This window comes from Pongo pygmaeus, chromosome 1 (assembly GCF_028885625.2).
Source record: "Pongo pygmaeus isolate AG05252 chromosome 1, NHGRI_mPonPyg2-v2.0_pri, whole genome shotgun sequence".
Classification (NCBI taxonomy): domain Eukaryota; kingdom Metazoa; phylum Chordata; class Mammalia; order Primates; family Hominidae; genus Pongo; species Pongo pygmaeus.
In genome coordinates this window covers 140419481-140446183 of record NC_072373.2, presented here as the reverse complement: position 1 = coordinate 140446183, position 26703 = coordinate 140419481, and the positions used below count along the sequence as shown (strand labels likewise).

Sequence of the window (26703 nt, the reverse complement as noted above, 5' to 3'; positions counted from 1 at the left end):
TTAAAAGGATTTTTCTTTAAATATGTGAAGAGCATAATCAGAAAGGAATAATATCGTCATTGTTTGAGAGAACTAAAATTGCTAGGTAGAAGTACTTTTGCCACCCCCACCAACACCCTTAGAAAAATAGGTTAAGCTCAACTTGAAGACTTTCCAAATAATGTAATTGGTCCATTAATTGAACATACAATATCATGGAGATATCCAAGGAAAAGATAGAAGTATTCATTGGGTTGCAAGTTCTGCTTACCTCTTAAGATTCCTTTGAGTCAAAAGTTCTATCATTTTATGATGCTATGAGGACAGTATGGCTTAAGAATCATTTAAATGTGTTAATGTTCATTTATTTTTTCTTTTATATTGTCAAATAAGAAACATGAAAAGACAAATTTGAGTACAGGGAAAATTCTATTTAAACTGTTTGTTTCTTAGTACAGTTTAACTTCTTTCAGTTCCAGTCAGCATCATGTGGTATTAGCAAAGAGCTCTAGATGGAAAGAAAAAGATTTGGTTAAAAGTTATAGTTCACCATTAGCTGTGTTCCTTGGGCAAGTCACCTAATCTCTCTTGGCTCAGGATTTTCACCCATAAAGTAAGGGGTCTGGACTGGATGATCTCTTTGACCTTTTTCAGGTTCTAAAATTTTATAACCCATTTATGCTTTTCTCATTTAATTAAATACATTTCTACAGAACCATATAATTATGTTCTGCTTCAGTGGATTTTTCCAGAAATATTATGTCATGAATGCCAAAACTGTACAATAAAACACAATCTACAGTCATGCTCTCCCAAGGGAGAAAGGTATAATTTTTATGTAATTGGGAAATTTTGCCTTTTTTCTCCTGCTTTTTATTTCCATCTTTGCACTGCCAAAAGAAAAGCAATGTGTTTTACAACTGATGTTTTCAGCATATTCTGATGACTTTATTTTGATTTGTGGAGCCTTTGGATACAACTGAAAAGAACTCATAAATTTAAAATCATGGCATTTCTGTTCGTTACCTCTTTTGCCCTTGTTCACACTGGCTTTAGCTATGCTAATGTCCTGGCCCTGTGTGTGGGATCTTCCTACCGTGACAGTGTCAGACATATACTTGGCTTTTAGCTTCAGTAATAAAAATTGCAAAAGCAATTATATCCCACTTTCTTAACTAAAATTGCTATGTATTCACCCATTTATTCATCAAACATTAGTTGAGTATCTAATACATACCAGGCATTATTTTCTAGGTACTTGTAACACATTGATGAACACAATAGAGCTGAAAAGTGAAGTTCTGCCGTCATGAAATTTGCATTCTTGTGGAAGTAGAGATGCAATACATCCAGAAACACAAGGCCAGGCATGGTGGCTCATGCCTCTAATCCCAGCACTTTGGGAGGCCGAGGAGGTTGGATCATCTGAGGTCAGGAGTTCAAGACCAGCCTGACCATCATGGAGAAACCCCATCTCTACTAAAAATACAAAATTAGCTGGGCGTGGTGGCGCATGCCTGTAATCCCAGCTACTCAGGAGACTGAGGCAGGAGAATCGCGTGAACCTGGGAGGCAGATGTTGCAGTGAGCCAAGATCACGCTATTGCACTCTAGCCTGGGCAACAAGGGAGAAACTCTGTCTAAAAAAAAAAGAAAGAAAGAAACACAATAAATGAGGGTTTTTTGACAGACTGCACATGATTTTATGAGACAGAGAGGAGTCAAGGATGACTCCAAGATTTGTGGCCTAAGCAACTGGAAAGGTAGAGTTGCTATTTACCGAATAGGAGAGCTGTAAGTAGAGAAGGGTTTGCTGTAGGGATGGGGAATAGGGGACTGGAACAGGAGTAGGTTTTGGACAGGCCGAGTTTGATGTGTCTAGTGGATATCCAAGAGGAGATGTCGAGTAGGTAGTGGGATCTGTGAGTCTGGATGGAGATATGAATTTGTGAAGTGTTAAGTATAGTTGGTATTGAAACATTGAGGCCAGATGCAATCACAAGGGGAGTGAATACATTAGGAAGACAAGAGGACCTAAGAGTAAGCAGTGGGATGCTCCAAACAAGGAGGTCAGGGAGAAGAGGAGGAAACAACAAAGGAATAGCCAGGGAAGTAGAAGGAAAACCAGAAGGCTGTGGTGTCCTCTAAAAGCCAAGGGAAAAATGGTCAAATTACATGAAATGCTGCTCATAAATAAGATGAGGAATGAAAGGCCAGGCGCAGTGGCTCATGCCTGTAATCCCAGCAGTTCGGGAGGCCAAGGTGGGTGAATTACTTGAGACTAGGAGTTTGAGACCAGCCTGGCCAACATGGTGAAACCCCATCTCTACTTAAAATACAAAAATTAGCCAGGCGTGGTGGTACATACCTGTAGTCCCAGCTACCCAGGAGGCTGAGACATGAGAATCACTTGAACTCGGGAGGTAGAGATTACAGTGAGCCAAGATCAGCCACTGCACTCCAGCCTGGGTGACAGAGCCGGATCCTGTCTCCAAAAAAACAAAAAAAAAGGATAAGGAATGAGAACTGACCATTGGATTTAACAACATAGATGAGCAATACACATGGGTTTCTTTTCTGTTGAATTCCTATTTCATGTGCTCAGGAACTATTAAATTGTTTTGTATTCATTTTGATCAGGGCCATTCGCTGGGTTACTGACAGGCTACCTACCATCATTTGGAATTGGTTCTTGTTTCCTTGAATGGTATGTGATTGTGCTAAAGGTGATACTATTTACCCACAGTCAGAAAAAATGTGGAACAAAACAAATGTTAACTCTACCCACCTGATAGCCATAAAACAGTGTTAGCAATCGTGTTGGAATCACACTAGAATAAGTTTCATATTCTTTAGGTCCTGGATTGATAAATAGAGCAGAATACATTCTGGGATATTAATTCTAGGCAAGAAACACAAAAATTATCCTGGGGAGGAGGATGGGAACATACTATTTTAGGAAGAGCCATATAAATAAAATAAACTCTATGTTTGTACCTAACTTTACCTTTTTTTTTTTTTTTTTTTGAGACGCAGTCTAGCTCTGTCACCCAGGCTGGATGGAGTGCAGTGGCGCAATCTGCAAGCTCCACCTCCCAGGTTCACGCCATTCTCCTGCCTCAGCCTCCTGAGTAGCTGGGACTACAGGCACTCGCCACCACACCCGGCTAATTTTTTGTATTTTTAGTAGAGACGGGGTTTCACCGTGTTAGCCAGGATGGTCTGGATCTCCTGACCTTGTGATCTGCCCACCTTGGCCTCCCAAAGTGCTGGGATTATAGGCGTGAGCCACCACGCCCAGCCAACTTTACCAATATTCTTTACCAAAATATATATCTTTGAGAAGAAAAGTTATGTGGAATATGGATCTACTAAAATAGTTTTTTGTAATAGTTGTTTTTTTTTTTTTCTGGTCTGGAGATGACCACAGTACATTTGACTTGGTAGTTGGTAAATGCCAGGTGTTTCATGCTTTCATGCTTTTTTTTTTTTTTTTTTTCTGTTTTTGAGATGGAGCCTCGCTCTGTCTCCCAGGCTGGAGCGCAATAGTACGATCCCGGCTCACTGCAACCTCTGACTCCCGGGTTCAAGCAATTCTCCTGCCTCAGCCACATGAGTAGCTGGGATTATAGGTACACACCACCACATCGGGCTAAGTTTTGTATTTTTAGTAGAGATGGGGTTTTACCGTGTTGGCCAGGCTGGTCTTAAACCTCTGATCTCAAGTGATCCACCCACCTCGGCCTCCCAAAATGCTGCGATTACAGGCATGAGCCACTGCACCCAGCCTACAATAAGTATTTTAAATAAGGAAATGAATCTGAATGTCTGCAAAAGGTTACCGAAGCAGAGATGTAATAATTTTCATTTTTAAAATTAGGATACCAGAATCTCTTGATTTAATTAAAAATATTATACTTCCAAAGACATTACTAATAAGATAAATTAAAATCCTTTGTAGCAAGTTGAAAATCAAGGTTGGAGGAAATATAAAATAGAAAAATGTTTAACTAGAAATAAAATTATGCTGATCGATCTTTACCTCCCTATTTAAACCCAGTAGTTTATTCAGAAGTGGCTCCCTAGCTTGAAATGATAACTCTTGAAATTGTCACAAATCACTTGGAAATGACAGCAGGAATGAAAGAGAAATTGATCAAGTGTGGTTGTCACTGGAATGCATGAATTTTCAGAGGAACTGAAAGTTGTGAAAGAGAAGTACAAAAAAAGTTTTCATGGAGCAAGCAAAGGGTCTATCTACCCTCTCTTTAGATTTGTAGTTTTTTATTCAAGTCTTCCCTTACTCTCCTTTTTGCATCAAAAACATTAAGGATTAATGCTATGTTAGATATTGGTTTGGGGCCTTGTAATATGTTAATTCAATAAAATCTGATACATCTGTGTATTAGTCTGTCCTCACGCTGCTAATAAAGACGTGCCTGAGACTGGGTCATTTATAAAGAAAAAGAGGTTTAATGGACTCACAGTTCCACATGGCCTCACAATCATGGTGGAAGGTGAAGGAGGGGCAAAGGCATGTCTTACATGGTGGCAGGCAAGAGAGTGTGTGCAGGGGAACTGCCCTTTATAAAACCATCAGATCTGATGAGACATTCACTTTCATGAGAACAGCATGGGAAGAACCTGCCCCCATGATTTAATTACCTCCCGCCAGGTCCCTCTGATGACACAGGGGGATTATGGGAGCTACAGTTCAAATGAGATTTGTGTGGGGACACAGCCAAACCATATCAATCTGTATATATATTTATATGTAGGATACATGTACATATGTGGACATGTAGACATACGTGCACATATGCATTTACTCAAAAGAATTTAAATGCAGCTGGGCACACCTGTAATCCCAGCACTTTGGGAGGCCGAGGTGGGAAGATCATGAGGTCAGGAGATCGAGACCATCCTGGCTAACACGGTGAAACCCCATTTCTACTAAAAATACCAAAAATTAGCCGGGCGTGGTGGCGGGCGCCTATAGTCCCAGCTACTCAGGAGGCTGAGGCAGGAGAATGGCATGAACCCGGGAGGTGGAGCTTGCAGTGAGCTGAGATCGCGCCACTGCACTCCAGCCTGGGCGACAGAGCAAGACTCCGTCTCAAAAAAAAAAAAGAGTTGAAATTCAATAATAGTTGTGTCGTAGCACTAAACTTTGCCATCTTGACCAGCTGATTACCTATCAAGTCTTATATTCCATCTTATCTAGACTGTGCCAATATTAAGAAGCAGTAGATAATACTTACATTTCTTAGATGCCTTAGTTTGACTTTATTTCCCATATTAAAAGCGTGAGGTCTGTGAAGCAACTCAGACAAGGACTCAGAGAACCTCACCTGTTGTGAGTATTCAGGTCTTTGTTTTTTCAAAGCAAGACTTAGATAAAGGAACAGTGACCCCCTGCCTCAGTGGTTCTCAAAGTATGGTTCATGGAAGCCTGGCAACCTAGACCTTTTTAAGGGACCCCATGAAGTCAAAACTGTTTTGTAATGCTAAGATGTTTTTTGCCTATTTCACTGATGGTGCAAAAGCCATGGTTAGTAAGGCACCTTCACATTACTCAAGATAGAGGCACCAGACTGTGCTGAAGGGATTGTGTTCTTCACTGGTACACACTTGCAATTAAAACACCAGGTTCACTTACTGTCCTTATTGAGGCAGTAAAAATTATTGTTTTAATAACTTTCAACCTTTGACTGCATGTTTTATTAATACACTATGTGATGAAATGGGAAGAGTACACAAAACACTTCTGCTGCATTCAAAAGTACAACGCTTGTCTCCAGAGAAAGCTCTTGTGTAATGGAGTTGAAAGTAGAATGAGCTACTTTATCACATCATACTACTTTTACTTGAATAAAACAACTGATTATTGAGACTTGAGTATGTGGCATATATATCCTCAAAATTAATGAAGTGATCCTGACACTTCAAGGAGAACAACTAAAGTATTTGTGGACAGCAATAAAATTCAAACTTTCAAGTGATAATTAGAATTTTGGAAAACTTGTGATCACCACCATGAGCTTGACAGCTTCCCAATACTTAAACATTTTTCTGATGATAGCAGTGGTGATATTAATGAATGTGATTTTTAAATATTATTACTAAAATGTGTCTTAATATTTTATTATGATGAAATGTGTCAACATTTGGAAGGTCTGGATAACTCAGTGATCCGATGTTTTCCAAATTACCAATGCGTGATGTTACAAAATCATGCATGTGTTACAAAATCATGCATTGTAAAAAGATCCATTCAAAGTACAAGATAGACTAATTAATTTTATTTTTAAGATGGAGTCTCGCTCTCCACCAGGCTGGAGTGCAGTGGCGCAATCTCAGCTCACTGCAACCTCCACCTCCTGAATTCAAGCGATTCTCCTGCCTCAGCCTCCCAAGTAGCTGGGATTACAAGCGCATGCCACCACGCCCAGCTAATTTTTGTATTTTTAGTAGAGTTGGGGTTTCACCATGTTGGCCAGGATGGTCTTGATCTCCTGACCTCATGATCCACCAACCTTGGCCTCCCAAAGTGCTGAGATTACAGGTGAGCCACTGAGCCTGGCCACTAATTAATTTTAATATAATGAAGTTTAAAAAGTTGTCTGATAGAGTTTCCAGTTTCCATATCACAACTAAGTTAGTCAAGGTTTAGTATAGTATCAAAAATAAATATCTACAATGATATAAAAAGGATACTCCTCCCTTTTCCAACCACATGTCTTTGGTGAGGCCATGTTTGGTCCGTACATTTCAGACAAAACAACATATCATATCACAATAGATTGAAATTTCAGGCAAAACAATATATTATATCATAATAGATTGCAGAAGCAGATATATCTTCTATTCAGCTGTCTTTTACATTAAGCCAGGCATTAAAGGGATTTGCAAAAATTTAGAACAATTTCATTGTTCTACTAATTTTGTTTTGGAAAATATGGTTATTTTTCATAATGATGTATGTTGATGGATGAGTTTACTTTTTAATAAATTATATATATATTAAATGTATTGGTTTTTCACTTCTAACATGGTAAATATGTATAAGTGTAACCCATGTAAACACTTCAGGGTTCTCCTCATTGTTTTAGAGCATGAGGGGTTCCTGAGACCAAAAAGCTAGAGAGCCACTGCTCTATATTGGTGCATTTTATTTCTGAAATTGTTGCTCACTTTTATAAATAAGTCCAATTTCCTCTACGATGTAAAGAAACTTATGGAAGAGATAACAACCAAATCTATCAAGGAACAATAGACTATAACACAGGTGGTTTGCTAATTATCCCTGCCACTGCAGCTGATTAGGGTCACCCCAAATCTGAGTTGGATGAGCACTGCTTCACGAATAAGCATCAGAATTTATTCAACAGACAGTTGTTTAGAGCTTCTTGTTTTTCAGGCAGTATGGAAAGTAATGGGGATGCAAAAGAGAGTAAGACAGTAGCTTCTGAAGTGGAACTTGGAAGTCAAGATGAATTTATGCCATCTGTTACTGCCACTGAGACAACTGTGACTATCAAACATTTGGGGCAGAGGGACTGTAATAATTTACTGAGAAAAAAAGAGGCCATAAAGTGTCAGGAAAATCAAAGTTTGGACTAGTCTGAAATTTTAATCACACTAGAAATATACAAAGTAATGTATTGAGCTTTTGTGCAGTTTGCCTGCAACACATGTTTTAAGGAGACACATAGGCAGAACATGTAGATTCTACCCTGAAGAAACTTGTAGCCCAGTGGTGGTAACAGAAAAGAGTTAAGAAAAGTTCTGTTTTAGTAAGATGAGGAAATTGTATTCTACATAGATGTCAAGTAGGTAGGTCAGAGAGGAGAACATCGCCAGGCTGTTGAAATTTTCAACACTGTGTTAACAGATTCAAAAAGAAGACAAATTATTGTATAAGAAAGTCACGATGCAGCAAGACAGAATAGATAACATTGTAATCGTTGCCAAAGCTGTAATCAAAGAAGAGGCTTTGCTTTTATCTGGGATGTTTATTGTCTATCTAGTTCTTAATTCAGTATTAGGGAAGGAAGGTGAAATTTTTTTGGCCCTCCTTGGCCACCCTTATTCCTTGCCATAAGATAAAGAAAGGATATTTCTTCTCACAGTAGGAGGATGATTGCCATAAGATACAGAAAGAATATTTCTCCTCACAGTAGCAGGATGCTTGCCATAAGATAAGGAAAGAATATTTCTCCTCACAGTAGCAGGATGATTAACCTCAAGTCCTGGGTCACATTAAAGGCAGTGAGAATGAGTAAGAAAGGAGGAGGCAGATCAAGAAAAGAATGTACCTCTTTTTCCCTTTTCCCAGAGCTGTGGGTGCACCCTATTCATTTATCTTCTGTCATTTGGTTAAAGATAGGGAGTTTCCAGAGTAAACTGTTGTCTCAGCGGAGAAAATTAAGATAAGTTTGGGGTTCACAGTGAAATGTGAGAAGTACAGGAAACAGAGAAAAAAATCAAGATACAAGCATGGAGACAAAAAGGAAACAAGAAAAATCAAGGCCTCCTCAATCCACCACCATCAATAAGACCTTTCTTCTTAAAAGACAAGGACCACGTGGAAACACTTTTTTCCTTTCCCATGGAACAAGCAAAATGCTTTATAAATAGGGCTCAGTAAAGAATTAACACAAAAGAATGCTAAAATTACACTTAAAAATAGTTTAAAGCAAAAAAAAAAAAATAGCTTAAGCAATAACCCAAGATGGTAAGATAAGCAGCAAAAACATTTCAAAGGATGAGCTCTAGTCTTTCTGGCATCTTCATGTTTTGTTTAAGAGAAATGAGGGTCCAGGAAATAACTGGGACTTGGCAAGTGTCTGGCCATGTTCTTTCTATCCCACCTGGAGCACAAAGGGAACCTTGTTATTGGACAGGAAAAGGCAAGTACTTGCCTTTTCCATGTGGGTCTCCTTATTTCCTCAACTGGTGTTTTTATACAATGGCTCATCAAAACATTGATGTGTCTTGACAGCTCTTGAACTAATTCAGACCTCTGCTGTGAGGAGTTGGAGCCACATTTGGTAACAATGCAGTATGTTGTACTGGAAGATAAATCGATTTACAAGTAATCTCTCCTTTCTCAGAAACATGATTCCCGTGACAGAATTCCGGCAGTTCTCTGAGCAGCAGCCTGCCTTCCGAGTGCTGAAGCCATGGTGGGATGTGTTTACCGATTACCTCTCAGTAGCCATGCTCATGATCGGCGTATTTGGATGTACTTTACAGGTAGGTGCCTAGATCCCTGGCAAAATGGGGGCCAGAGCAAAGCACAAGTCAATGAAACCTCTTTAGGGAGCTGGCTGTGTGATTTTTAACCATGTAAGTATTAGTCACTGTTCTCTGTGGATGTATTTGTAATCATAGCAGAGAGCCTGAAACACCTATTTACTGGGATTTCCTAATAAGGTAAATATGGTACTTGAAAGATTTCAATGAGCCGGAAGAGCAATTGACTGTAGTCAAGTAATGTCTGATGTCACTAACATCAAAGGGGGCCCCTTATCTTTCCAAATTGGCTTCACAGTGAAATGTAGCATGTGTCCAGCACCACTGATACTGCCAAAGTGGAACTTTTTGCTTTTCTTCATCCTTTACCCTTACCCCTAATAAGATTTTCTGGAAGAACTAAAATTTTGATGAGATATCATTATTTTACTGAATGTTTAGTTCTGAATTTGAAAAGAACCCAATAAAAATTTATATAGATGCCATGTATTTATGTATTGAATCCAGGTATTTTTTACATAGCTGGTATGTTCCAGGTACCATACTTTGAGGACATGGATACATATAAGTAGTTCATTTCTAGGGGAGAAATAAATAAACTAGCAATCAAAATAACTTGTGTTATACTTTGATAGAGGTGTCCATAAGGCACTAAGGGAATGCTGAAGAGAAACCCTCATTTTGGTTTGGGAATAAGAGAAAAGGTGATGGTTGAATTAAAACTTGGAGAACCAGCTGAAGTTAGTCAAGAACCTCTCCTTAGCTGAAAGTAAGAGGACACCAAGAGGAGAAAAGAAAGCTCTGAGTCATGGATGTGAGAAAGAACATGACATCTTTGGGAAACTGTCAGTAGAACTGGCACATATGGGGTGTTGATATAAGAGCTGAAGCCATGCTTGCAAACGGACTCACCCAGGGAGAATGTGCGAGGAAGACAGTGTCAGTAATAACATTAAAGAGTAAATGGAGAAGGAAGTGGGGCCCTTGAAGAAGACTGAGAAGGGGCAGCCATAAGGACAGATGAAAACCAGGAGAGAGGCGCATAGGTCAGAAGCCAAAGGAAGCCATGGACAATGATGGCAGCCAGCACAACTAACTCATGGACTAAGAAGAGGAAAGTAGCAACTACGCCATTAGAAATCTTAGGTCAGTGGTTGGAAAAGTGAATGGAAATCAATGTATTATAGAAGCTATGGGGTAGATGTGATTTTTCGGGTAGATCAGCTGGAAAAGAAGGTATAGGGAGAGAGAGAAATCACTAGAAGTGGTACAGAGCGAAAATAAAGTACTTTTAAAAGTTGGCCTTAAAAATAGTGAACACATACTGCTTCCTATGTGTCAGGAACTCTTTTGAACACTTTACATGTATTTTAACAAATGTCATCCTCATGACAACTCTAATATATAGGTTCTATTACTAGCCTCACTTACAAATGAGACACCTGAGGCACAGAGAGGTTAAGGATCCTCCCAAGGTGAGTGTTGAAGCCTTTATTCAATCCAGGTGATTTGGTTCCAAAGTTCCTGCTCTTAGTCCCTCACACCATGCTGTCTTTTATTTGGTCACTGAAAATATCTTGCCCCCTCCTGTCCAACAAAGGGTGCCAGTGAGAAGTTATTGTCTAAAAAAAAGGGCATAAATTCATTCATAAATGAAATAGTTGTTGAAGAACCTACTGTGTATCAGGCACTGTTCTACTACGAATTATCAACAAAGGAGAAAAAAGACAAAAATCCCAGCTTTATGGACTTTAAATTCTATGGGGAAAATAAGCAAAATAAGCAAAATCAATTAGTAAATATGTTAGAAGATAAAGGCAATGGGAAAAAAATAAAGCATGCCAAGATGGTAGAAGGTTCCTGCAGGTAAGATAGAAGCTGCAATCTTCAAATAGGATGGCCTGGGAAGGCCTCATTGGAAAGGTGACTTTTGGCCAAGGAATTAAAAGAGGTCCAGGAGCAGGCCAGGCAGATGTCCTGGAAGGAGGCTTTCAGGCAGAGGGAACAGCAAGAGCAAGAGGCACATAGTGAAAGGAAGACACAGGTCCCTTCATTTTCTGCAGAAGAATTGGATTTTATGACTTTCTCAGTTTTCTAGTTTGGTTTCCCTGGAGACCCGATAAAGGTCAAATGTTAACTGTGTTACTAGGCAACATTATGGCATAAATGACTGCTGATTGGTCAACTGTTTCTGGGCTGGAAGAGTGATAAATGCCCGGTAGGAAGCTATATCATTGGACTTCTGTGACTGTAGTGAAACTTGTGATTCAGCATGCTCCTTGACACATCAAAGATTGATCTATTGAGTTACTGGAGATATTGGTTCCTTTGAGGCACAAGGCTTTTAAGCCAGGGTAAGTTCTGAACCTACCTAAAGTGGATCCCTTTTCCTTGCACTGGAGATGATATGGGGAGGAGAGGCTCAGGAGGACAGCAGTGTGGACGGCTACGAGGACAGTTGTGAAGATTTTCCTAAAGGGGGAAAGGCTGATGTTGCCTGCTGGTGACTCTAATCTGTGTATTTCTAAAGTGATTCTGGTGCCAAATGAAGTTTATGATAATCTTATAAGTCTGCATGTTAAGGTGAACCTAGAAAGTCCCCTGGACATTTTACAGGCCTGAAGCAGAATTACCTCTATAATGTTGAAGAAAAGCCATGAGGCCAGTGTGCCAGAGAAATGTGAGTGAGGGGAAGAGCAGTAAAAGGTGAGGCCGGAGACACAATGGATGCCAGATCATGTAGGGCCTTCTAGGCCACTGGAGGGCTTGGCTTTGTTCTGAGTGAGTTAGAACATGTTTGAAGGATTTATGAGCAGAAGATTAGCATAATTTATGTTTTAACAAGACCACTAGACTGTTGAGAATATACTGTAGGGGGTGAGGATGGAAGTGAGGGTGGTATTTGGAAGGCTAGTGCAATAATCCAGGCAAGAAATGAATTAAATGGTGTGGGTAGGGTGAAAGCAGTTGTTCTGCATGTATTTTGAAGGAAAACCCACCAAGATTTGCTGAAAGATTAAATGTGAAATACAAGAGAAAAAGAGAAATTGGCCGGGCATGGTGGCTCACAGCTGTAATCCCAACACTTTAGGAGACCGAGGTGGGTGGCTCACCTGGGGTCAGGAGTTCAAGACCAGCCTGGCCAACATGGTGAAACCCCATCTTTACTAACAATACAAAAATAGCCGGGCATGTTGGCACGCACCTATAATCCCAGCTACTCGGGAGGCTGGGGCAGGAGAATCGCGTGAACCCGGGAGGCAGAGGTTGCAGTGAGCCAAGATCGCACCATTGCACTGCAGCCTGGGTGACAGAGCAAGACTCCGTCTCAAAAAAAAAAAGAGAGAAATCAAGGATGACTAAGATTTTTAGACCTCAGCAACTAGAAAACTTTGTTTTTAAACATGTTAGGTTTGTGATATATGTTAAACATCAACGTGGAGATATTAAGTAATCAGTTGGATGTAAAACCCAGGAGTTTGGGGTTAGTGATGGTCATTTTCAGGAGGAACGAGGTGAAGATCCAGGATCTAGGTGGAAGGATTATCCCTGATTTGGGTAGAGGAGGCATCATCCACCAGAATGGGAATGATAGCTACAGATGCATTTTTATTTGGTAGGGAGACAGAAAGACAGAAGTCTGTGCTTTATGGCTTGTTGTTTCTCTGTGATGGAGAAAACAACATTTACTGAGAGGTTGTGAGGGTGAGGAATGTAGCAGAAATTGGCAACAAGGAAGGTAGTAGAGCAGGGGTCTCAAGGAGAAGGTTAGATTTGGAGTGGCTAGCTTGGGAAATAGTAGAGGAAGGTGACATAGATTAGCAGGAGCACTATCAACCTGTCTTTATTACTGTGCCATGGCTCACAGCGCTGCTGCAGGATCTGCCTAACAAGCACAGGGAATTGTTTCTCTTGTTTACATATTCCATGGCAGGATGAAAAGAGAAAGAACACAGAAAATCTTTTAGAATAAATAGTTAACTTGCAATGAAATGAATGAAAATAAGAGTGTACCTATGAAAATGTCTATAATGAGCATCATTTAGGAGATGTGCCTGTGGTAAGTTCAGGAGGGGATTCAAGCACAAGCTAAACCTCTTTTCCTCTGTGCTGGTCAGAATCATCTTCCTGCAGCACAGCCCCACAGTGTCTCTCTACAGTCCAGAAGCCTTTTGGGCTCCCCGCTGACCAGCCTTCTCAGCACCACCACTGTTACCTCACCCAATCAGTGGCTCCTGCTCAGACAGGTTAACTAACCTGGGCCCTTCACACATAGGCCTCTTTCATCTCTTCAGCCGTTAAAAAGAAATCTGGTGCCAGTTGACTGGGTACAAGAAGTGTTGTCTGAGATGACAAGGTTCTGAGAAAAAATGAGATGCCAAAAGAAATATTGCTTCAGAACATGAAGGCTGCAGGGCACAGAATTCATATGGGGTGGACTACTCAACTCAACAAACAATCCTGTGCATCAGCAATATATCAGACACTCTGCGAGGTGCTAGATGCTAAAAGAAAAACAGCACAGCCCATGCCTTCAGATTGCTAATTGTCTGAAGACCATAGAAACACATAAGCAATGTCTTCCAATGTGTAAAGGCCTTAATGGTGCCTCAAGAGCATCAAATATGATGTTGTCATCTCAGTCACTGGAAGTTAGGGACTCAAGAAGATAATTGAGTGAAGTCTCAAATAATGAATATACAAAGCCAAAATATATATTTTAATAAGAGGCATGAAGGGGAAAACTCAGCATTAACAGAATATTTAGTGTGATCATTTTACAAAGCCCTCATGGATTGGCACAGTGACCGGAGGGCCCAGATGGCAGTTTTCGGAGGGGTGGGGTCAGGGATATCAAACATCCTGCAATCGGTGGGACATTCCCACACAACAGAATTGTTTTATCCAGAATGCTAATAGCACATCCATGGAGTAACACTGGCAAGAGAACCTGTGCTAGAATCTGTATGTACTTTATTTCGTTCCCAGAACAAACCTGTGAAAGTAGATTAGTCCCATTTTTCAGATGAGAATTCCAAAGTGTAGAAGGTTAGATAACTTGCCCCAAAGCCAAGAGGGATGCAGCTGAGATTCCAATCTTAGGCTGATTCTCCATGAGGCGTCTGTCACCCCTGTGCACACTTATGGAACCATCACAATTGCACAGATTGTGAGGGCAAGGTTTGGCTTATAAAACAGGATTTTCAGTGTAAAAGCAAGTACAAAATGATAAAAAGAGAAAATAGTTACAAAAAGTATCAATTTTATGAATTACAAATTAAAATTTCAAGGGGCATTCACTATATACCTGCTATTTAAAAAGAAAAATTTGCACTCTATAGTAAGCATTAACAAAACAAGAAAGAATGCGTGGTACAAATTATTAAAGTAAAACTACCTAGGATCCATAGAACAAATTAATGTTCCATAGGGGAAGAATTTAAGCTCTTATTTTAGCTCTGCTATGATAATCCACTAAAAATGGCTTAATGACTGATAACTTTATAAACAAAGGATTCTCTGTGAAGCTCAAGTTCCTTTCTCATTCCCAAGGTGATGTTAAAATTGTTAAAATATATTTTTATATCTTGATTTTCCCCTTGTAAAATGAAAGCGTATCATTCTTTCTGATCTTATTTACAAAGCAAGTTAACTCCTAGATTGGAATACCTGACAAGGCAAAATCTAAGGTGAAGTTAGAAGAACACTCTTTGATGATAAAATAGTAATCCAACAGCTTTTAGAGTAACTATTTTGTAAGTTGCTTTTTTCATGTCAAGTTAACAGTTGACATCTGTTTACTACTAAAAGATTGTATTCATATAGGTTTAACACTACTCAGCTTGGAAAATACTGGGGGATTAAGGAGATTAGTATCTATCAAGGGGATGTTGATTCTTTCTTGCACTTATGTAAAAGGATTAGAACCAGCACTTTTGCCTTGTCTGACAAATATTTATTCATTTCTGAGCAAGTAGCTCTTTTCAAGGCTGCCATGAAATAAAAGCATGTATAAAGAGCATTCCTTAGATTACATCAATCCACATAAGAACAAATATAAACTCACTGTAAGCCAGGAGAGTGTAGGAGTATATGTGTCTGTCCTATTCCTGTACAGTCATACACCCTCAAGGACCAATAGTGTAAACACCCAACTTTGTGCTATAAACAACACTATTCAAAAACTCAACACATTCAACAAAATAGACCATATCCTGAAAGGTCAACACGTTGCTTCCTGGAAAAATAAGATTGCTTTAGATCTCTGCTCAGTGACTCCAGATTATTTTATTATGACCAAATCCAAAACAGCCCATGGGCAGACCGTTACCAAATATAGAATTAGCAGTTAGAAACCAGAAACAGGAACTGGAAGATGCAAGCCCCCTGGAAGCCCTAGGGGACCTGCCTTGTGATTGTTACATAGAAAAGACATTTCCTGCTTTCTGAATTTGGAGGGGAAAAAAAGAATTATTTCAATGACAAAGCCACCTACAAAAAAATCCTGGAAGATTTAACCCAATCACTAGGAGTGAAGTGGCCAGCAGGGTCACACTATCAAAAAGGTTAGGACATGTGAGTTTGTTGGTTAGAGCTGATCCCCGCTTTGATTTTTAGGGTATACTGAAATTAATTTCTACTTCTCTGATTTAGAGTCATCAGGTGAAAATGATTTAGACCTTCAGGTGAAAATGCTCACAGGCAGTTCACTGGAAAGTACAGGCAATCAGAATTATAGATTCCAGAATGATTTCAGAAGACTTCATTTTGATAATGTGCCCTGAATTCTTGCTTCTACTCCCCCCATGCAGTCATCTGCTGTATACTGTCTGGGATTTCTAGTAGATCTTTTTCTTTGGCCAAATTTGAATTTTATAGATAGAAGCCCAAAAATTCTTACTTAGAATCAGTAATACTGATTACATCAGAATACTGATGAAATCGCAGATAGAAGTGAAGGCTTAAAATCAAGACCTCATCTCAGATATGTTCCTTTTCTTTTATCTTTTCTTCCTTTTTTTTTTTTTGAGACAGAGTCTCACTCTGTCACCCGGGCTGGAGTGTAGAGGCGCAGTCTCGGCTCACTGCAACCTCTGCCTCCCAGGTTCAAGCAATTCTCATACCTCAGCCACCTGAGTAGCTGGGTTTACAGGCACCCACCATACCCAGCTAATTTTTGTATTTTTAGTGGAGACAGAGTTTCACTATGTTGGCCAGGCTGGTCTTGAACTCCTGGCCTAAAGTGATCCACCCACCTCAGCCTTCCAAAGTGCTGGGATTACAGGTGTGAGCTACTGCACCAGCCCAGTTGTACCCACCTTACATCTTACAGCCTAGTTGTACCCACCTTACATCTCCGTTCTACTAGGGTCTTTGGGGAATATAAAACAAAAATTATTTAGATGGTGAAAATAATTGTAAAGAGCAACCTTTGTCATCTCTGTGGGGATGGTGGTGAATGCTGTGAAAGAAACACTATTTCAAAACCTCTGTTACATCTAGAATCAAAAATATGCCTTAGTTGGGACCTTCTTTTTATGGTGGTTTATTTGAACTGACACTTTTGATCTTCCCTAGAATTTTACTTCTTGTCATCTATCACCTTGACAATTTTATGTGGACTGAATTCCAATTTTATGTGGACTGTATACAGGGTGGTTATAGGAATACAGGAATAAATTATATTCCAGAGAGAAAAAAGTGATATGGGGTATTACAAAAGATAAGACTTGTGGGGCATGGTAACATTCTACAAATGTCCACTTGGGGGTTTCTAGCAAATAAGGACTTTCAGCTCTGCTTCATTTTGTTCTGTTTGTTTTGTTATTTTGGAGACGAGTTCTCTGTTGCGCAGGCTGCTTTGAAACTCCTGGGCTCTAGTGATCTTCCTGCCTCAGCCTCCTGAGTAGCTGGGATTACAGGTGCGTGCCACCATGCCCAGCTTCTTTTTATTTTATTTTATTTATTTTATTTTATTTTTTGAGATGGAGTTTCACTGTGTCACCCAGGCTGGAATGTGTGCATTGGCGTGATCTCACTGCAACTCCACTTCCCGGGTTCAAGTGGTTCTTCTGCCTCAGCTTCCCTGGTAGTTGAGATTACATCCGTGCACCACCACACCCAGCTAATTTTTGTATTTTTAGTAGAGACGGGCTTTCACCATGTTGGCCAGAATGGTCTCAAACTTCTGACCTCAAGTGATCCACCCGCTTCAGCCTCCCAAAGTGCTGGGAGCCTGGCCCATGCCCAGTTTTTTTGTTATAATAGCACTTCCTGTTTCTAACTGTTTCTAATAAAAGTATAAAGACTTTTTTTTTTTTTTTGATACAGAGTCTCACTCTGTCGCCCAGGCTGGAGTGCAGTGGCTCAATCTCGGCTCACTGCAACCTCCACCTCCCGGGTTCAAGCAATTCTCCTGCCTCAGCCTCCCGAGTAACTGGGACTACAGACGTGAGCCACCACACCTGGCTAATTTTTGTATTTTAGTAGAGATGGGGTTTCACCATGTTGGCCAGGCTGGTCTCAAACTCCTGACCTCAGGTGATCTGCCCCCCTCGGGCTCCCAAAGTGCTGGGATTACAGGCATGAACCACTGCGCCCGGCCCTATACAAAGGCTTTTAAACATACATAGTGACATTTTTCATCATGTAATGACAAGTTCAAAATGTTAAGTTTCCTAAGAAGTGTTTGAACTGCTGGCAGTAGTAGGGTCAGCTATCTTAAAATAGAATTGGCATCTCCCTACTCAAGTTATTTTAGTTCTTAAAAGCTGGTGAGATTCTTTGCACTGATATCCAAAGCTGAGGCTATTGTGACCTTAAGTTCAATATGTTAACTTACTGTTTAGGACGTTGATGTCAAATGTTATAGGTGATAGATATTGGACTCAGAAAATGCTTAATGCAAGCTGAGACAGTGTTGTAGTGATATTCACTTGTAGAACACTTGTATGCATGATTATATCAGTTAGTCACTTAATTTTATATTTTTAGAATTCTGCAAAGATCTTTTGTCTAATAAATAGGCCATCAACTATCTCATCATTTTACCTTGTAAGAAACCTTATATGCTCACTGGAAATAGAAAACCTGGATTTAAAAAAATAATAATTTCAACTAGATCAAGTTAATTTAAAGAGAAAAAACTAAATCTTTCCCCAAAACTTCAAACAGAAAACATGGGCTCTCTCATATGCTCTTAGTATGAGTTTAGGTGAAACACATGGCTTTTCTGAGGCCCAGTTTTATAAAATGAGCAGGATAGGCATCACTTCCATTTTACAGATTTATTGTGAAAAAAATGGTAATAAAATAGAAATGTATTGTTTTTAGTCTCTTTAGAAACTGTAGACCTCAAAATGTCTTCTCTTGGGCAATTACTCTGATCCTCCCCAATTGAAAAACAAAACAAAAAACTGCCTTCTCTTCATTTGGGGTATCTTCATATAGTCATAAGTGTGATTAGTTGAGCCTTGACAAACAGAGATTGAGAGAGGTCTAGAATCCAGGACCAAATGCCCTAATTCTGATAGCTACCTACGTCCGTCTCCCAGAAGACTTTGCAGGAGCTATACAGACATAGAGGACAAGATCAGGCAGAAGAACATTTAATTAAAGCTAAGGCTCTGGCCCTAAACCACATTATCAGTTTCCTGGTGAGCTAGGCCACACTTCAGATAAATCTCAAGCATTTTCTTTGCCTAAGCTCTGAAAAATCTGTGTACCTGAAAAAAAAGTGGGGGTGTGGTAGGGAGTTCTGAAAAAAACTCCTTAGCTTCTTTTTCTACACCTTAATCTCTGCTGTGCTCAGGTCGAAGAGAGGTAATCTGGGTAAAGAACGGACAGAGGGGAGAGGGGAAGGGGAAGAGAGAAGAGGGAGGAAGACAGAGGGGAGAGAGATATTGATTTATTATTGATTCTTCCTAAAGCTCATCTGAACAATCCTCCTCAGGCACTCCTAGGCTACCATAAACTTCCCAGAGAGAGGCAGCTTCACACCTATTGTGTCACATCAGTTTTAAGGAAAAAGGGAGACTTCCAAATGATGACTCCCTTCAGAAGCTCTAAAGAGAGAGTCAAAACAGACTGGTCCCAAGGTAGAAACAACCCCTTGTGATACCAAGGTTCAGTACTTTTCCTTAAAGGTCACCATCTCTATCAAGCCCTCTTTCACCTAGAAAGAAGTAAGGAGGAACAAAGAAGAGTCTTTTCTCCCCAGAGATCAGCCATTATCTGGATGATTCAGAAAAATGGAAAAAAGTGCATAGATGAAATTCTCGCTCTATAGGTAAAAGACCTGTTTGTCTGAAATGTGTGGAACCTGTCTTATCCAAATTAATATTTATGGACTCCAAATAATCTTAACGTCTAAAAATTATAATAATGATTGAAAAAAAAAAATCACTTGCCATCCAGCACACATAAATGACTAACAAGTGCCATGACTCTTGCCTTAGCTGTAAGCCTCCTATGATGCCATAACAAATTATGGATATTATCTTTTAAGAATGACACTATCTATTCCTTCGTGTAGATTGGACCACAACCTGGCAGTTGATATCATCTCACTTGGGGAGATATTTTTATTTGCTAAAAATAAATAGCAAATTATTTTTCAATTATTATAGTAAATTTCTAAAATAATCATTTAAAAATATCCTTTTAGAACAGTTTTATTTGCATGCTTCCCATATTTAGAATTCTGTATCTTTGTCCTGTTCATACATTGAAGATAATCTGGATGATTTATGTTTCTCTTTGAACTCTCCCAATTTCTTTTATTCTACTCCTGCTCACAGATTTATCAGTAAACTGCAGGGTTTCTAGAGCTAAGTCAGCTGAGTACAGAACTGAGGTTTCAGTCCCTGGGCATTGCTTCAAAAAGAGTTTTTCCTGTATTATTTTAAGAGCATAATTAGAGATAAATATTTCAAATTCTTCAAACAACTGAGACAAATAGTCTGTTATAAATCAAAACATGTTCTGTGTTTTTATGTATCCATTGAATTTTCTTACATGGTTGTTACTTTGAAATGGATGCTTTCCACATAGATCTTAAATTGCCATGGATCAAATAATTCACTGGTCTTTATGGCTTATGGAAAAATGCCATGAAGCAGAATGAGAAGAAGCTGCTTCAAATCTTACCCACCCCCTTCATTTCTGAAAATTTTTTTTTGTAATTCCTTGTTTGGCCTAGAGAAGCTTTCTTCAAAAGAAGAGGGAAAAAAACAACGTGGATACAACCAAGATAGAGGTAATAAAATCATCCTTGATGGCTGGAAAACTTCAGTTTAATGAAGGGTTAAAAAAATGAACATTAATAGTATGTATTGTCATTCCCACCTTCAGAAAAGTTAGTATGTCAGTGTTTACAGTGATAGGAGAATTGTATTTAGTAAGCAAAATTTCAAAATGTAGACATGGTTCTAATGTGGATATGATGGTTTCTTTTTTACCTAGGAATAAACAGACCATGTGTCCCAAATCTGGTACTCTCTTTGTGTCTCTTAAATGAGTTAGCACTTAACTCTGGCTTTAGGAATCACTAGACTGATATCACTTGGCAGTTAGGAGAGTGTGCAAAATGAATTGTTTCATGTCAGAGGAAGGTAGCTAGAGGTCAAATATTTCCAGATGTTCTCTGGCATCTGAATGTATGAATGCATATGCTTGCCTTAGCTGTGGTTTGTTCCTCCTTAGGGATATGGGGGACAGTGTTTATTTTATTTGTTCACTTCATATTTATTGCGTACCTACTTTGTGCCAGGCAATGAAAACTAAGCATGGTGTCTATCTTTAAAGAGCTTACTGGTCCTTATACTGTTATTTGTTCTGTATAATGATTTAAGATATGATGTAGCTTTTTTAGTGCTTAATCTTTCTATCAGTGACATTTAATGTTCCTCAGGCATTTCTCATGGTGCATAATTCAAGGAGTTTCGCTTGATACTAGCTTTTAATTATGTATTAATAAAACCTGTATAAAAGTACCATTATACTTTACCACTGAGAAAATCCATAAGTTCAGAAATCTAAGTTTTAATGAACTTATCTCTTCAATCCCTTGGATTTTTTTCTCCAAGCACTCCATGCCGCAAATGTGCCAAGGTGTGATTTTTTTTTTCCTTTTCCTATTGCTATTGGAGAAATAGGCAACTAATAAAAACAGACTTTTTACTCTGCTCTTGTAAATATCTTAGACTTTGGCAGTTTGCCTTAGACTGGTTTTTCTCTCACTTTACTATATGGGTGTAAACTTCCTCCCTGTACAGTGTGTTATTTCCTGGCCATGATATAAATGTTAAGCATCATCATCATTAAAAATAAGGGAGATTCAGACAAGTCCCAAAGGTGGAAAAAAAAAAGAAATTAAAAAAGAGAGACAGAGAGAGAGAGAGGTGATCCAAACAATGGAATGCTATATAGTGCTAAAAAAAAAAAAATTAAAAAAAAAACGGTCAAGGCATGAAAAGACATGGAGGAACATTAAATGTACATTGCTAAGTGAAAGAAGCTAATCTTAAAAGGATACATGCTGTATGATTCCAACTGTATTATATTCTGGAAAAGGCAAAACTACAGACAGTAAAAATATCAGTTGTTGCTTAGAAAGGACAAAGGAGGGGAGGGATAAGTAGGTATAGCTCAGAAGACTTTTAGGGCAGTGAAATGACTCTGTAGGATATTACAATGGATACATGTTGTTATACATTTGTCCAAATCTTTATCCAACACCAAGAGTGAACCCCAAGGTAACTGTAGACTTTGGATGCTAGTGATGTGTCAATGTAGTTCATCGATTCTAACAAATGTACAACTATGGTTGAGCTTGGCGATAATGGGGAGGGCTATACATGGGTGGAGGTGGGGAGCATATGGGAAATCTCTGTACCTTCCTTTCAATTTTGCTGTGAACCTAAAGCTGCTCTAAGAAAATTTAGAAGTCTTTTTAAAAAGTAGAAGAAAAGAGAGCATGTGCACAGCAAACAGGAAATGATGCCACATACTTGCAGTTTTGCTTTTCCATTTCTGTTGGAGACAAGGACGGTGTTTGTCCTGATGATAGTGATGTGGCATGTGTGGTTCTCACAGATGTCTATTTCTGTGCTCTTGTGGCGATTGCCCCCAAATATGCATATAGTCAACATAATGCACAGCAAGAGTTGTGAATGAGACATTTGCTAAGAATGAAAGCATTTAAATGTTCACTCCTTCAGAGCCATCTACTCTGCCTTTTCAGTTCCTTTTCATTCTCATTCTCACCAACAGTTTTTGTACTTAAAATATTTTCAATAGTTCAGCCTTGAAACACGGTCTACATTTTCAGAGTTAATTATATCACTGATGAGGAGAATCAATCTCATGCCTTTGGACAATGAGTGCTTTCTTTGTCCTCTAGCATCTTGTATCTTGGGGAAAGTGCTTAGTCAACTTTGTACATTAACTGATAACTTAGTGACATGAAAGTTAATTCCTTTGCCTTCTATTTCTATCCGTTTGCCCAGGAGAAATGGGTCTACCTCAGAAAGGAAGAGTGACACCATCTTTTCAGTCTTTCTCCCTCTCTCTCCCCAAATGCATCCTTTTGCTCCTGCCTCTGGAACCACAGGCTCTAACCTAGTAGCTTCAAGTCCCAAATGAAGTTACTTCTACTCTACCAAGCCTACCCTGCTTACTCCAAGCCTGAGCTCTTACTGTACATATTGCCATATTTGTGCTCTCGTTTGATTTTTCATGTGGCTGTTTATGTCCCTCTAGCAAGATTGCAAGTGCTTTTAGAACAGCAAATACTGGCTATGCCTCTTTGGTTTTCCTATGACGCTTAGCATGTATTACGTTGGCACAAAAGTAATTGTGTTTTTTGCCATTACTTTCAACGGCAAAAACCACAATTACTTTTACGCCAACCTAATAGTAGATAGTAGGTATTCAATATGTTTCTATTGGTAAAGGATAGCCTGCTCTTGTTATCTCTGAACAATCCCTGGAGAATAGATCTTTGGGATGTGATTTTGCTATATCCTTCTTAGGTCAACAAGGATAACTTGGTTTGTTCTGTCAGACTGGGGGCAAGTCTAGATGATCAACTTCAGAGTAAAAATCTTTGGTACTACCTATATTTGAATCAGTGAGGTAGAGGGAGGATGAAGCATAAACTTAACTGCCTTATATTGGCCACTTGCCTTTTTGTGGCTCCACTCTACCTGTTTGGATCAAATCTGTCATAACCAAGTTAAAGTACTGTCTTTTTAAAAGAATAAGACACAATCTAAAGACTACATCTGGATCACAAGTTAACATATTGGAATGGTACCACCTATTTTATCATACACTGCAAATTTTCTTACTTCCTCTTCCTATAACAATATAATCATAACTGTGTTTTAAAGTCCAAGCTGGTAGCTCATGCCTGTAATCCCAGCATTTTGGGGGTCCAAGGCAGGAGGATCACTTGAGCCCAGGAGTTCAAGACTAGCCTAGGCAATACAGTGAGACCCCATCTCTATAAAAAATAAAAATAGAAAACAGGTTCAAGCTGGGGAAATAATTTGGGGATTATAGTTCATAGAAAAAGAACAATGGGGCCAGGTGCGGTGGCTCATGCCTGTAATCCCAGCACTTTGGGAGGCCGAGGCGGGCAAATCATGAGGTCAGGAGATCGAGACCATCCTGGCTAACACGGTGAAACCCTGTCTCTACTAAAACTACAAAAAATTAGCCGGGCATGGTGGTGGGCGCCGGTCGCAGCTACTTGGGAGACTGAGGCAGGAGAATGGCGTGAACCTGGGAGGCGGAGCTTGCAGTGAGCCGAGATCACGCCACTGCACTCCACTCCAGCCTGGGCAGCAGAGCGAGACTCCATCTCAAAAAAAAAAAAGAAAGAAAAAAAAGAACAATGGACTTTATTGTCGAGGATATAGGAAAGTAAGTATTTTCATATGCTGTTGGTGGAACATGTGTAAAGAAATTCGGCCTTTTTGTGGGGGAGGGAATTTGACATATAAGTTTACCTTGTGTGGCACTACCCAAGCAACACAATTTTTCATAATGTTAATTTGTCTCAACTAATTTTTGTATTAAGACATACACATCTGCAAAAGATGGTAAAACAGGTGTTACAATTCAAAATAGTCCTGTGTTCAATGTGTATAGTCATGATAGATATAAAAAGATTGCAAAAGATGTTAAAACAGGTGTTACAATTCAAAATAGTCCTGTGTTCAATGTGTATAGTCATGATAGATATAAAAAGATAACAAAAATGCATACACTTACCCCAAAGCAAGAGGAGCATTTCTGTGGAGCACAAATGGAACGCTGAATGGGTCTGAATCAATTGCTGGGCTCTTATCCAAAACTAAGCAGTAGCAGCCAGGAGCTCAGCTCCTGCTAGTAAAGGGAACCATAAATGCACCAAGCAAGATAAGAGACTGGAGCCTGGTCACTATTTCAAGCCAAAAGTCCTCACTCCCAAAAAGAAGCTGAAAAAATATAGCGATTAACTGGATGCTGGAGCTGGTACTTCAGAGGAAAGTGTGCATCTGAGGTGTCTGCCAACCAGAAACTGAGAGCCCGTCCACTGTCTCGCAGACTGACTCTGTGAGGTCCTGACATCACAATGGAACATCAAAACACCATGATAAGACCTATTGGTGGACTCTGCGGGGCTGGGGGCTGGGTGCAGAAAACCACAAAAGTACACTCAAGAGAAGCAGTGGAAAACATACACCTACTCAGGATGCATCTACCACCCAGAACACATGAAAAAAACTATGTTAAGAAAGACTATTAACAAAATTAACAATTGGAACACAGATTCATGCAAGATGAAATTAAGTTTTAACCAGATGACAATGAATTTAAAATAAATATACAGAGAGTGGTTAAAAAGATCAAGACATAACATTTAAAAAGTAGGGGCCGGGTGCAGTGGTGAACGCCTGTAATCCCTGCAATTTGGGAGGCCAAGGCAGGCGGAGCACTTGAGCCCAGGAGTTCAAAACCAGCCTGGGCAACGTGGCAAGGACCCTATCTCTAAAACAAAAAAAGAAAAAAAAATTTTTTTTAATTAGCCAGGCATGGTGGCACACACCTGTAGTCCCAGCTACATGGCAGGCTGAGGTGGGAGGATCACTTGATCCCAGGATTTTTGAAGCTGCTGTGAGCCATGATCATGCTACTGCACTCCAGCCTGGGCAACAGAGCAACACCTTATCTGAATCAATCAATAAAGTAGGTAGATATGACTTAAGAGCTAATATAACAAATTTAGAAATCTTGGAAATAAAGTCAATGAATTATAAAATATCAACAGATAGAATAACTGGACTGTACTCAGTAGCATAAAGAAGTAATGAATTCAACAAGAGTTCTGAGTTTACCCAGAGACCAGCACAGAGAGACAGGAATCAAAACACACACTCACGAAAGACAGACTGAGAGACACTGACATACATCTCAAGAGGAATTGTAGAAGAAAATGGAAGAAAGGATGGAGCAATATTTGAAGAAATATTTGCTTTAATTTCCCAAAATTAAAGAAAGTCAAGTCTTTAGCTCCAGATATGGAGTAGGATTAATCCACATACATTCAAAATTAAAGTGAACCTGCAGAAAATCCTGAGACTAAAGATAAAATTTTAAAAGCTACCTTAAAGATAGACTGCACATTAAAGAACACAAACTGACAGCAAACTTCTCATCAGAAAAAATATAAGCCAGGGAAAATGGAATAATATTTTTAAATGCTGAGAGGAAATTACTATCAAAACAGAATTGTATAACTTACCAAATAATTACTGAAGAATGAAAGCAATATAGGAATTGTCAGTCTTACAGGATATATGAGTTTCCCATCCACAGACTTGTATTAAGAGTTATTAAGGTGTATACTTCAACCAAAAGGAAAATGAACCCAGGAAGAAGTTATAGAATCTAAGAAAACTAGTATCTCATCATTTAATAAATATATAAACAAACACAATCAAGTACAGATTGTAAAAAAAAAAAAAAGTGTTTCAAAAGAAAGCAAAAACAAACTCTGGGAACAACAAATTGGTATAGTTCAGTGGCTAGTTACAACATATTCTTGGAAGTGGTGTGGAGATACTAAAAATTTTAAATATACATTTTGAGAAATTATAGATAACCTCTAGAAGAACAGAAATACAGTCACTATCTTCCTAACCAGCTGAGAAGGGGTTGGGTGGGAAATAGGAGATAGAGAAAAAATGAGCAGTGCAGCAGAAGGCAGGAAGGAGAAGGGAAAAGTATAAATGAAAACGAAAAATCTAGAAATAAGTCCAAATATCTAAATATGAGTGAGCAAAATAATGGATTAAGTTCACTTATAAAAAGAAAAGGGTGATTAGTTTGGATTTTTAAAAATTCAAAAGGCAGAAACCTAAAAAAATTATAAGAGTAAAAATAGAGATTAAAAGATAATATAACACAAATACCCAA

General features: G+C 39.1%; 1 protein-coding gene and 1 long non-coding RNA gene across 6 annotated transcripts in view; one reads left to right on the top strand and one right to left on the bottom strand.

Annotated features, from left to right (window-relative positions):
* LRRC8C (leucine rich repeat containing 8 VRAC subunit C) overlaps nt 1-26703 on the top strand; it is a 104402-nt gene that overhangs the window by 63007 nt on the left and 14692 nt on the right. For 4 of the 5 annotated variants that reach the window (XM_063652901.1, XM_054477086.2, XM_054477070.2 and 1 more), the window contains one exon: nt 9096-9237. The exons of the other annotated variant lie outside the window; for it this stretch is intronic. In XM_063652901.1, coding sequence (XP_063508971.1) covers nt 9100-9237 — 138 coding nt within the window. In that variant the 5' untranslated portion in view covers nt 9096-9099. The remainder of the gene's footprint in view (nt 1-9095; nt 9238-26703) is intronic. 5 annotated transcript variants of the gene reach the window in all.
* Nucleotides 326-24743, bottom strand: LOC129031190 (uncharacterized). The gene is made up of 4 exons (XR_008500979.1): nt 24517-24743; nt 2348-2464; nt 1217-1619; nt 326-487 (listed from the first exon to the last, which is right to left on the bottom strand). It is a non-coding gene; the product is annotated as an uncharacterized LOC129031190 (long non-coding RNA).